Source organism: Psittacula echo (genome assembly GCF_963264785.1).
Source record: "Psittacula echo genome assembly, chromosome: 6".
NCBI lineage: Eukaryota > Metazoa > Chordata > Aves > Psittaciformes > Psittacidae > Psittacula > Psittacula echo.
Window position 1 is genome coordinate 29391610 of NC_137743.1, and position 12069 is coordinate 29403678.

General features: G+C 42.9%; 1 protein-coding gene across 1 annotated transcript in view; it reads left to right on the forward strand.

Annotated features, from left to right (window-relative positions):
• The window catches only part of PDIA5 (protein disulfide isomerase family A member 5), a 103083-nt gene that overhangs the window by 22248 nt on the left and 68766 nt on the right, over positions 1 to 12069 (forward strand). The window contains exons 4-5 of the mRNA XM_080621496.1: positions 6551 to 6634; positions 7405 to 7450. Of these exons, the coding sequence (XP_080477622.1) occupies positions 6551 to 6634; positions 7405 to 7450 (130 nt within the window). The remainder of the gene's footprint in view (positions 1 to 6550; positions 6635 to 7404; positions 7451 to 12069) is intronic.

Sequence of the window (12069 nt, forward strand, 5' to 3'; positions counted from 1 at the left end):
TGGCATGTTCCAGGGGAGCATTTGGAGCAGAAGGCTGTGGTTGCCTTGTGGGTCATAGGGAGGCTTTTTGCTGTGATCTAGGGGGGAAAATCAGGCCCTAAATTCAGATGAGACTCTGTCCTGTCAGTCTGCTAATCCTAATCTTTAATTATTTCCAGCAGCACATTTTCTGATTCTCCTCTATCCCTTAAAAGATTCAAGCTTTTAATCTGCCACGTTGTTAGAGCAGCTCATTTGTTCTCTGCTATGGAAACCTGTTGCTATTGTTGCTTCTTTAATTTCCATCGGGAACCTAGAACAGTGGCAAAATGTTGCTTTGTTCTCAAAGGCAAATCTTGTGTTTTAAGCTTCCCATGCTGCCTCCATCTCTTCTGGGTCCTGTTCCTATTTTGGTGTCTGCAGGTTCTTAAACCCCACTCAAGAGCATCATATCAAATCGCCTTTCTACACAGAGAGCTGTGCATGGGCTTTCTGTTTGAATAGATGTAAGCCATTACCATCCTGTGACTGCTTAGCACAGCTCTTTGGAGAAGTGCTCTTGCAAGCTAGGCTGTTACTTTGAGAAGTGAATTTTATTTATTTATTTTAATTTGATTTCAGCTCTGTCTTGAGAGAGTGATACTGAAATGTCTGGGATCATTAGATAATATGTGGAGCAGATCTCATAGCATATCGCAGATCTCATAGCATATTACAAATCATACTATCAGCAGCAGAAGTTGTGGCACCTTTCAGCCCAGACTGGGAGGGAGAAGTGAGGACAATGGGAAGGCAATGCCCTCTGTCTGAGAGGAGGAGAGTTTGGCAGGAGTTGGTCTGTTTTTGTTTGGTTAGCAAAGCACAAAAAATGCTGTGGCATAAATGAATCACAGTCTGTGTTGGACGGTGGGATTGATGACATCAATGACTTCAAGGACTTCAACATAGTCAAAATCCCATGTTATCTCCAACAATGGCTAATGGATTGCGGTTTTGATTTTTGAAACCTTGTAGGAGCACATCTAACTACAGCTGACTGTTGATGACTTCCTCTTTCAGATTAGTTTTGCAAGTGTGGTTTTTATTTTTATATGGCTTGAGGAAATTTCTGGCGTGACACCCGTTTTGCTACTTTTTTAGGTCACAAGCTCTATTAGTTGTTTGGCAGTATCTCAGCCCCTTGCTTTCTCAGGATGTTCATCAGTCTGTTGTCTGGGGAGGGTATTCTGTGAAAGGTAGCCAGTGGGTATTGCAGAGGCTGCACATTGGGCTGGGAAACTTTGTTTGATAATCCACTTCTGAGGACTGGTCAGAAATTGCAGTTGTACTTCCCTGAAGTTATAACTGGAGTTGTTCTCTGTACAGTGGTTTTCACCATAACATAAAAGGACAAAAGCAATTAAACAACAGAGACAATGATGAGAGAACATGCTGGTAACAAAATGACAGCTTTGACTGGTACCTTCCAAAGGGTTGTCCCGTGTTGGGGGCCTTGCTTTGTAGGCTGCCCCGTTTCTGCTTTGCCATACCGCCCTGCTCTCAGAGCCTGTTCCTCCTCCTTACCTTCATAGTCTTGTCTCTTCCAGCTGTTGGGACAGTGACAGTGTTTGTACAGCCACTGTACTGTACAGTAACAGAGTCTCCACTGTGTTGGGTCTACACATGCAACTGTGATAAAAGGGACTGCTGAAATGTAATTCATGTGGGTTTTGAGTCCTTTTTCGGATGTACAGATAAAAAGATAAAATCTGTTTACAGATTGTGAGGTCTGTGGTTCACATGTGGTTGCATGGTATACCAGTGACAGGAGTGAGATTGTTTTTGTGCAGGCAGATTTACTGACCTGGTTACTTACATATTCTTAAACCAGCTGTCAGGTTATTTGTTAATTACTTCTCTTGTGCCTGGAAATACTGTAGGTACGGATGAAAAAGAAGGCTGGGCCCTGTCTGCATTAGAAAGTGTTGGATGCCAACACTGTGGCATTGAAGTGGTGTGGCCGCACAGCACATGCACATGCTGCTGTTATATTGGGAACTGGAGGCATGAACTTTTTTTGGATGGCATTTTTATAATTTCCTAAGAGGGGATTTGACAGTCATTCCAGATCCTTCTTTGCCAGAGGCTGATGTGGTTGGAAGGCTGTTTTCCCTTCTTGATGAGAAGCCAGTGGGCAGCACTATGTGATAAGAGAATTAAGGAGCTGCAGAAGATCTTATTTGTGCTCGTGAGAGAGGGTGGTGCTGAGGATGTTCAGTCTTGCTCTGCTGCCTTCAGGACCTGCCAGGACAATATTTGAATTCGCCCCAAGGAGGATGTTTTGCACTGCCACCTCCATTTCTTATTCAGGATGCATCCAGCTTGGACTTGTTTTGTTTTTAGAAACCAGTGTAGACTTCCTGAAGCCAGACTCCCATATCTTATTTTGTGTTCCTCCTGTGTAGCTGGATTGCTCCTGCCACTGGGGACTGCCATCAGTATCTCTCACTGCTTCTCCATCCTTACTCCTTGAGCTCTTGGGTCTATGGGGAGCCCTGCAGAAGCAGAGCATCCTGCGCTGCTCCTGAGGAATGCTTGTGGTATGTCCCCTTTAGGTGCTGGCTTCACTGGTGGTGAGCCAAAGGAGGTCAGGTCTCCTTCACAAGCTCCTCACCCTCCTCCTGCCCTGGTAGCAGCTGGCTGCCTGTGTAAAGTGATCATTCATGCGTACTAATGCTGACAAGGGACCCCAGAGGTTTACAGGGAATGCTCTAGTCAGGCTTCCTGCCAGCTCCATTGTAACCCCAAACCACAGAAGTGTCTCCCAGTAGAGGAGATGGGGATGTGAGTGGAAAGGGGTGAAGTATTCCTGTGATGTACCCTGTCTTTATTCTTATTTAGACTTCTTGCTTAGTTAGGTTAATTTGGATCTTTCATTTTATTGCTCGTTTTACCAAGCTGCCATATGTCTTTGTCTCTCCAGCAAAGGAATGTTTTGGAGCCCCAGTTTGGTTTTGTGGAAAGGGGGAGAGAGCATGGGGGGAACGTGCCATGCCATCATGCCACTGCAGGTTTGACCTTATTACCACATGGACAGCTGCTGGTTAGGTTGTTGTTGATGTTGCGTATAGGTTGATGTTTTGGATGATTTTCCACAGGGCTACAGCTGGATGGTTTGTATGACTGCTGGCAAGTAAAGCAGGGGTCCCTTCAGCAGTAGCATAGCTGAGACCTGCAGGGGTTCAAATTGCTTTGGTCAGAAATGGCATGAGGCAACCAAGGATGGTTACTGGGGGACTTTACTGACCTCTTCCTCAGAACAGTATCTCCTGAGCCTGGTGCCTTGTCTGGAGTGTTTTGGTCTGTGTGGTAGAGTGCTGATTTTGGGGGTGGGTTCTGGCTTTTTAGGTTTAGGGCTGGGCTTTTTTCCCCTTCCTCCTCTTAATCCTCCCCTCCGCCCCCCTTTTTTTCTGTTAGTTTTTATAACAAACACACTGCCTCTTCAAGTGGTATAATCAAATTGCAAGAACTGGAGTCCTAATTACCCTCTCCCATGTGAGAGCTGAGGAGCTCATCTTCAGAGAGGCTATTGGCTGAGATCCAAAATAGACAAATCTCAGCACAGAACTCAGACACAGACTCCATCTGTGTTGATATTTGCTCTTATTAAGGATAATGGTCATTACCAAGTGGTATCAGAGCAGGTCACTCTTTGCAGATTATTTTTTTCTGTCTGTAAGTGAAAGAAGGAAAAGCAGAACAGGTCCATCTCTGCCATTTCTTTACGTGTCCTTTTCTGGTTTTTCTAAAGAATTGTTCGTATAGCAACTGAGCTGGTGCGTCTGGCATGTGCAAAAATCTGCATTGATGCATGAAAAAATTACTGATACATATTTAGACACATCTCATTCTGGGAATTTGCTCCTGTTCAATCCCTTGCATCAGTGCAGATAGCTTGTGTAAACAGACTAAACTCCCAATGCAGCGATGCAGAGAGTCTGCCCACTAAATGGTAAGAGACATACTGGAGCAAACTGCTGCTTTGTTTCTTGTGATAATGGATGTGCATGCAGGCAGCTACAAGGAGCAATCCTGAAAGCAGGGCAGGTTTAGATCCTATTTCCTTCCAATGAAACAGATGTTCTTATTTTTCTTTTTTTTAATAGAAACTCATGCAAACAGAAAATAAATTGGTAGGAATTGAAGTAGTAGGAATTGCTAGTTGTTTGCTCACAAGTACATCTCATTAGTAATGTTTCGTAGCCTTCTTCCACTGTAAACCTTGCAGAAATTTTCCAAGATGAGTATCTGGATCTCTAAATGACACATATGGGAAAACTGCACTTTTATTTTTCCTCACATGGTTTGAAGTTTCACCAAATTGGTGGTAGAAGTGGCCACAGAACTGTCTTGATATTAATTTTGGTCCTCTGCAGAACGATTGTCTGCATATCTTGGAGTTTGACAGACCCCTGTTGCTGGAGGTAGGTTTCAGCATTACACTTGATCATGTCAATCACCCAGCATTTGTCTTGGCAAGGCTGAGATGGGCACAGATATACATGTATCCTGGAAACATTCTGGAATGCCTAGAAGAGCATTAACGAATATTGACTGTGATACAGCCTGACTTTAGTTAACTGTTTGACAGTCAGCTCCAGCAGGGCCACAAGAGCTTCTCTGCACCTCTAAATCTGTCTGGGGTAAGATAAGAGAATGATCTGAAACTGGTACCTACCTCTTCCTGAGATTCTCTAGCTTTCAAGTTGCTGAGGCATAGCCCATGGGACCATTGGAAGACTGCAGGTGAGAGAACACAGGATGCTTCTGGCCCCTGGGTTTGATGTTGCTGCAGACTTTCTGTAGCAAGCTCTACTCCGCAAACCAGCTTTTCAGCAAAGCTCCAAATCCAGGCTATTTGTTTTGTAATCTAGTTTTGTTACAAGGATATATGCTCCTGCTACTTAGTGAACAGATGACATCTTTTAGCTCCACCTTCCACTGCCATCTGGGGAAAACAAAGATGAAGCAGACAACAGGGAAATAACCATCTTCTCAGGCTCAGATCTCCAGCCTTCTGGAGAAGGAGAAAAAGCGTTTGCAGGTTACAGTGTCTAGCTTTAGCTATGAGCTGAGAATGCAGAACTGACATGAATTCAGTAAGACTCTGCAGATAAACATGCTTCTACACAACTGGGATTATAGGTGATCCTTCCTGGTGAGGTAGTTGCGTGTCTTGTTAGTTCCTTAAAATGCTTCTTTCCATCTTCAGCATAATATTCTGATTTCTATGCATGTGTCAGTAGCACACTCCTCCTCATTTCTATCTACAGTAAGCATTTGGGAAGTTTCCACAAAGGCATGCTCTCATCTGCAGCACACTGCGAATTTGCTGTTATTGTTCCTCACATTTGCGGAAAGGCAGCTGGAGAACATTGGGAGTATTAGCACCAGTGCTGGCAGCAGCACTTAATTTGGTGGGGCTCTGGTAACCCTTGCATCTCGGTTTTTCTAATGTGTCTCTAATCAGTTTAAACTTGATGGGGTTTCAGTGTTTTCATTTTCTAAATTGATTTATCTGTGTACAAGGTACAAGTTGTCCTCTGCTGGGAACAAGTTTTCAAGCTTTTTAATCTTGCTGTTTGTCAATGCAAAGAATAGTCTTGTCAATGTGAATCATCCTCTTTTCTTTGTAGTTGTACTGTTTCACTCATTTTTCCAGGTCTTTGACTGACTTCACATTTAGTTCAGCTTGAAGTGTCCTTACAGCTTCATTTCTGCATTGTTTAGGACAGCGGTTAGGCCATGAAGACCCTTTATCTGCCCACCTAAGCAAACGTTCATGCAGTTTTCTCCTGTGACCCTTCTCTCTTCTTCAACTCAGGCTAATCAGGTGCTGGAAGCAATTCACTCTTGCTCTGTTTAAAAAACACTCCCAACAGGTCTGGCTGCTGTTACATGCCTCCTTCTTCAAGAGCTGTGGCAGATAGTGTTTATGTCCACTGGCCAGGTGTAGCTGCAGGACATACCTAGCATAAATGGGATTGCTGGCCTTGGGGCTCCAAAATTCGAGTTGATGTTTATTTTTTGCAGGAGGACCTCTTTAAGGCTAGCTACTTGTGGTCATGAAGGTGTTTCTTTTTGTTTCTGAGTTCCTTTCTGCCGATGTAAAAGCTGACCTGCTCTTTCTCTTGGAATCTTTTCGCAAGCAGTGCTCTTTGACCACCACCTTAACAGTAGCACGGTCTTTTTAAAATCCTGACTTCCTAAATTTAATGTTAATCCCATGGACAGAAGGTCTGCTGAGGTACTCACTCATGCTAGAATGGGCTACTTTTCTGCCGGTTGAGGCCTGGCTTTGAAATGTGATTTTAACGCAGTTCATTGTGTCCTGACCAAGCAAAAGAAGAAATTAAATTGGCTAATGCAGCTTTCTACAGTGCTTGTCCCACAAACTTAGCTGAACAGCTTCCAAATTACTGTTACTTGCAACTAATTACTGATGAGGAAGCACAGCAATAAGTTTTCACAACTGAATGCATTTGATTTCTTTTCTTGTAACCATTTTTCTTCCAATATGTGTTTTTTACAGTGATACTGAAAGCCGAAAATTATGCAAGAAGATGAAAGTAGATCCTAATTCAAAGGAGAAAGGAGTGGAATTACTCCATTATAAGTGAGTGCTGGGCTGGGATTTGTGATTCCTAATTGCTAATGCCCCTGTTAGGACCATTCATTCTACTTGCAGCTCTGTACTGCTGTAGCATGAAGACTTCTTATTTTTCATCCTTTGACATGAGAAATTGATTGCCATTTCTTCAGTTTGCAAGCATGTGTTGTGACAGAAGTTGAGATAAATTTATTCTGCTGTTGAACAGAGTACACTAAAAGCATGAGTGGGGCCTGGAAGACGTGTCCAATGGACTAAAACTGCCCAATGCACAAGGCTGGTGCATGAGATTTGAGCTGTCTTACCTTCTCTGTCACATGCCTGCTAGCATGTGCCTTGGGCAAGTTGCTCCACCTCTCTATACTTGCTTTTCTGATTTGAGATAGTACTTCATTAAGTAAGTGGAGAAAGGCAAGTGTAGTGAGACTGCAAGAGGTTTTCTTCCTGGAAGTAATAGGAATGGGAGTACTGTTAAGTGTAAGAGACACTAAGTGGCTGCATCTCCATCTCCAAAGATCATGCTTTCGTAAATATTCTTGTTAAAGTTTAAGGAAGGAAATTATTTCCTAGAAACCTGCTTGTTTTGCACTCTGTTTTGCACCCTCCCTTTTTTCTTACTCTTTTTTCCCCCCTGAGATTACTGTTCTGTAAATTCTACTTAGTTTTGTGGCTTCAGCAAGAAAACGTTATTCTGGTTAGTGAGGAATGAGAACAGCTACATGATTTCTGACAGCGTTACTGGAAGTTAACACTATTCCCTACTGCTTGTTCAACAGGGATGGTGCATTTCATACTGAATATAACAGAGCGGTCACTCTGAAGGTAAATTAAAATATTTGATTATTATTATTTCTTTTCTGCTAAATATGATGGATACATTTGTGGATTAAAACCAGGTGAAAGGGAAGGGGTTAATCTTCATAAGCAGCTGTCAGAATGACCTAAAGGTTTTTGTGTGTGTACGTGTCTGCCAACCACAGATTGGTTAAAAAGATTGAACCCATGTTGACCAGTAATGTAAATTGTGAGTTAACGTACAGGCTGGTAACAAATAGGGATTTTCTCGCTTTGACTACAAGGTGCTATTAATGGCAGTATAACTTAAAGTATTAGTTGGTACCGCTTTTTGATAAGGAGTTCTGTGAGGTTTTTTTAAAGAGAGCTGGATGGCCTTATCTTTTATCATGTTATGGAACCACAGTTCCTGGGTGCAGCAGGGATAAAACAACCATCTTCTGCAAACCTTGACACACAGCAACAGAAAGCAATTTTGAAGACATGAAACATAAAACGAGTTTGTAATCTTGATGACTGTAGAAAGGGTGAACTGAAAGCACAGTAAAGAGCCTGAAAGTGTGCAGCCTTCCTCTGTGAAGCTCTGGTGAAGCCCTGGGAGTATTCTCACCTGAGGCTGCAGCCTTGTGATGGCTTGGCTTCCAGGAATTACTCTGTGTGGCTCTCATGCCCAGTTCCTATTTCTTTTCCTCCTCCAGCAAACCTGTGCCCTGCTTCATCATTGGTCTTGTGGAGGCTTGTTGACACTACTCCGGACCGACATTATTACATTTACTTTCTGGCTTGTTCAGATGTTTGGTCTGGAATGAAAGAAAGCCTGTGCAAGATGCTGAACCTCAGTCTGTCAGAGTGGCTGTTCATAAGCGCATGTGTTCCTTTTACAGCCAGAGTTCTGGGATACCTGAATGGGGGAAAGGGCTGTCTTGGAAGCACGCCCTGGCTTGAATCATCCATTCAGCCTGCACTTGGCATTGTCATGTAGGATTTGCCTGTGGTGGGAGAATAGGACTGTGTATCTTGCTATCTCCTGCAGTAGAAATCTTGCCTGCAGGAGAAATGTTAGATACTCAGCCTAGCCAGCGGGTGCCTGAAGCTCCTTCAGTAGTTAGTGAGAAATGGTACCCAGTAAATTCTTTTCCTTCTTGGTGGATGGTGGAGTGAGGGCGACTTGTTAGTTGCCTAGATATGGGTGTTTTAAACAATGCATGACATGTCTTTCCTGCCTTCTATAAAGTGCTTCAACCAGGAATTAGTACTAGGACTCCTTCTTTACAGATGGGATCAACAGGAAAGCACCTGCAGAGTCCTAGGAAGTGTTAACCTCGGAGGCAACCATAGCACAACAAGAACCATACCATTTATTCCTTCAGTTGCTGTTTTGTGATGAGCACTTCCCTCTTCCCTTTTGCCTTGCCTGCTGGGGAGAAAGAAGCAGCATCCAGTGGAAGGGGCTGCAGGATTCCAGTGCAGGTGGAAGGAGAGTTTTGAAGTTGCCTCACTCTAGGAGCTCAAGTCTTTCTTAATATAACTGCCCCTGTGAAACTAGGTGCTAACGATTTATAGGTTGTACAGTGCTGGGCAGCGGTCAGATAACTCAGTGGAGTGTTTACTTGTTCTGCTGCTCACAGCTGCCTGAATGTTTTCTGTATTTCTCCCTCTAACCACTTCTCCCCATTTTCTTCTGTTGAGGCAGTGACCTTTCTTTTTCTCTCTCAGCTGTGATTGTCAAGCATCTCCCAGTACATTACAAACAGCAAGCAGCAGAGCAACGCAATTACCTTGGATATCATTCATTTTACGGACAGGTGGACATACTGAAGAACAGGGAGATTAAAGGATTTGTTTCACATCATTCAGCAAGCTTGTGGCAATGAAACTTGGATCTTCTTTCCAGGCATCCAGTAGACATATTAATATATGTATGACATTTTGGAGGATGATGGACGCAGGTCTGAAGAACTGTAAACAGATTCTTCTGAAGTAATCGGCAATTTCATAGATGTGGCTGATCCAGCAGATAGTGTACTTGGGTTTTTATGGAAAGTGTTTCATTTCTTAAAGTAACTAAATCCTTATGTAATTAGCAGAGGTGCCCTTGTGGGTTTACTGTGAGAAAAATGAGGAATAAAGGATGGCTTGGTGTGCAAGGTGGGGGGAAGTTAGCAGTCAGAACCTCTTGCTGCTGGGACCTGTATTAGGATCAGAGCTGTTTGGGCTATCTGTTAAAGGGAAGTGGACTCCAAGATAACAAAGTTGGGTGATGCAAAGTGATTAGGATTAATTAAAAAAAATATTTCCAACTCTTTGCAGAAGGGTTTAGGTTCTCACAATACCAAGTGGCTTGTCAGTATGAAAGGAGAGCTTGTGGGGTAATGAACATGAGAGGGAAGGACACAGCTCCAGCTATGCTAGAGTAATGCAGACTCTTGAATTACCAGATTTTGAATTACCAGTCTACAGCGTTGGGTCTGTGCTTCAGTATTTCAAAGTCAAATTATTAGGGAAGGAACAGAGAATGGGAGAGGAAATGTTATTCCACCATCTGAGTCCACTGGGTTCCTTCATTTTGTGTCTTGTATGTAATTCTGGTTGTGCCATCAAGTGAAAGGTGTAGAAGTACTGCAGAAGGGCAGTGAGTATGATCAGAGGCACAGATGGCCTGAATATTTACATGAAGATTCTTGGACTTGGAAAAAAATTGAAGAGATTATAACTGTGTGTAGCTTGAAAAAGGGAATGATTACCTATTTTTTCTCCAAACTTGGGTGCAAACACTGGCATTTTGGGATGGCTGATTTGAAACAAGTAACTGTAGTGTTTAAAAAAACAAAAGGTTGTAAAACTCATAGCTACATGTTTTGGAAGCCAAGAATTTAGGAGTCTTAAAAATAGTTTTAGATAGTCATAAAGGAAAGATCCATTAATAGTTAGCAAGTGCAGATGTCCAAATACAACAGCTGGTGCAGGGTCCACAAACTTAATTACTTTTTGCCACAATTTGAGAGCGTATATCAGTGTATGCTATATGAGAATTGTACTGGTATAATTTTTCCGTAAGTGTTGAAGCTGCTGTTGAAGACTGAAGCTTAGATCAGTCTTTGGTCTTAACTGATACATCTGTTCATATGTTGCTTTAGCCACACCATGTCCTAATCCTTGATAGTGCTATAAGGCCAGTATCTAGGCTGTGTTTATTACATGATGAAGCCTTTTCTGGAGGGTAATACAGAGGGAGAGCTTTACTCTGCTTCTGAAATGGAGAAAACACTCATTAAAGTACAAATCTGCTCAGTGCTAGCAGGGGGAATAGACTAATCCAGTAAATTGGTTCTGCTCTAAACACTGAATCCTTTTCAAGTTTGCTGTTGTAATGAGCGTGTTTGTGAAATTAAGGCAAATATTTTTACTAGCATCTCTGCTTCAAAGGAGTGAAAATTACAGGGAATTCCTCTCTATATATACAGGGAATGCCTATATATATAGAGAGAAACGTTTATTTTCGCCCCCCCCCCCCCAAGTTTAAACCTAGGTCCATGTGTTATAGCTGGCTGTTATGCTGTTAAAACTAGCTTGCTTTTAGCAGCATGGGTTGGATGAAGCCGTGTCCTGTATTTTGCTGAATCAGTGTTTAAGGTTCAAAGCTCTTGAAGAGGTTTGGGCAGCTGGTTACAGCCCTTCATGGCTCTTTCAGTGCCATTAAGTCAAAGCAGGTCCTGACCATGTCATAGCAAGACAGGAGCATATCTGATTCTTCAGCTTGGGGGTTGCTGTGGCCTGGGCCTTGCTCTGCTCTCTAACCCAGCTGCTTGGGAACCATTGCTTTTCTGTGACTGGGAAGTGCTGTGGTTTGTTGGTGCTGTGGGAGGCAGCTATTTAGAGGCACACAGGAAGTTCTCTTCACCGCATGGAGCAATGAATGCAAGGCAATGTACTGCCTGCTCTGTCAGAATACATTGCACTTCAAATTTTTTTCTGTCTTGGCTGAGCGGGAGAGGCTGGATGAATTAAATCTCTTTAATCCCCGTCCGCTAACCACCTCTCTTTCTACATGACTGAACTTGGCATACAGGAGTTCTTGCAGTCATTAGCTGTTTAAAATGTTGACCCCTCTCTCGTCCCCTCCAGTGTATGTTTGCAGTCTGTGCAGACTGAGAGTGAGCAGAACTTGATGTAGCTCTCCTAAATGTAAATCATCTCTGCTGTTTTATCCTCTTCTCTCCTTTCCCTGTATATTATTTTCTTAATGCTTCTCGTTTGAGAGCTTTTTATAACTGTAACTCCATTGTCAATTACTTGATTTTTATTTTTTTTTCCTAGCTAGCTCTTTTCTGTGCTAATGCCGTGTTAAAACAGATTTCTTCTCCTTTGAGTGTTTGTAATCCCAACACTACTACCTCACCCCTTAGGTTTTCTTACTGTGTACATATATAATATATGCTGCCTCTTGTGATACGAGAAATCTCTTCAATATTAGTTGTGAAAGCAGACAGGAGCATAAGTGCAATAAATGGATCCTGCCATAAGCAGGAGCCTTGTGGTACCACCTAAGATGCAGGAAAATGAGCTGAACTCCGCTGTCTGTTGATAAGCTGTTGGGATGTTGTACCAGAGCAGCCCTACCAAAGGCAGGGAGGTGGCAAAAGTGT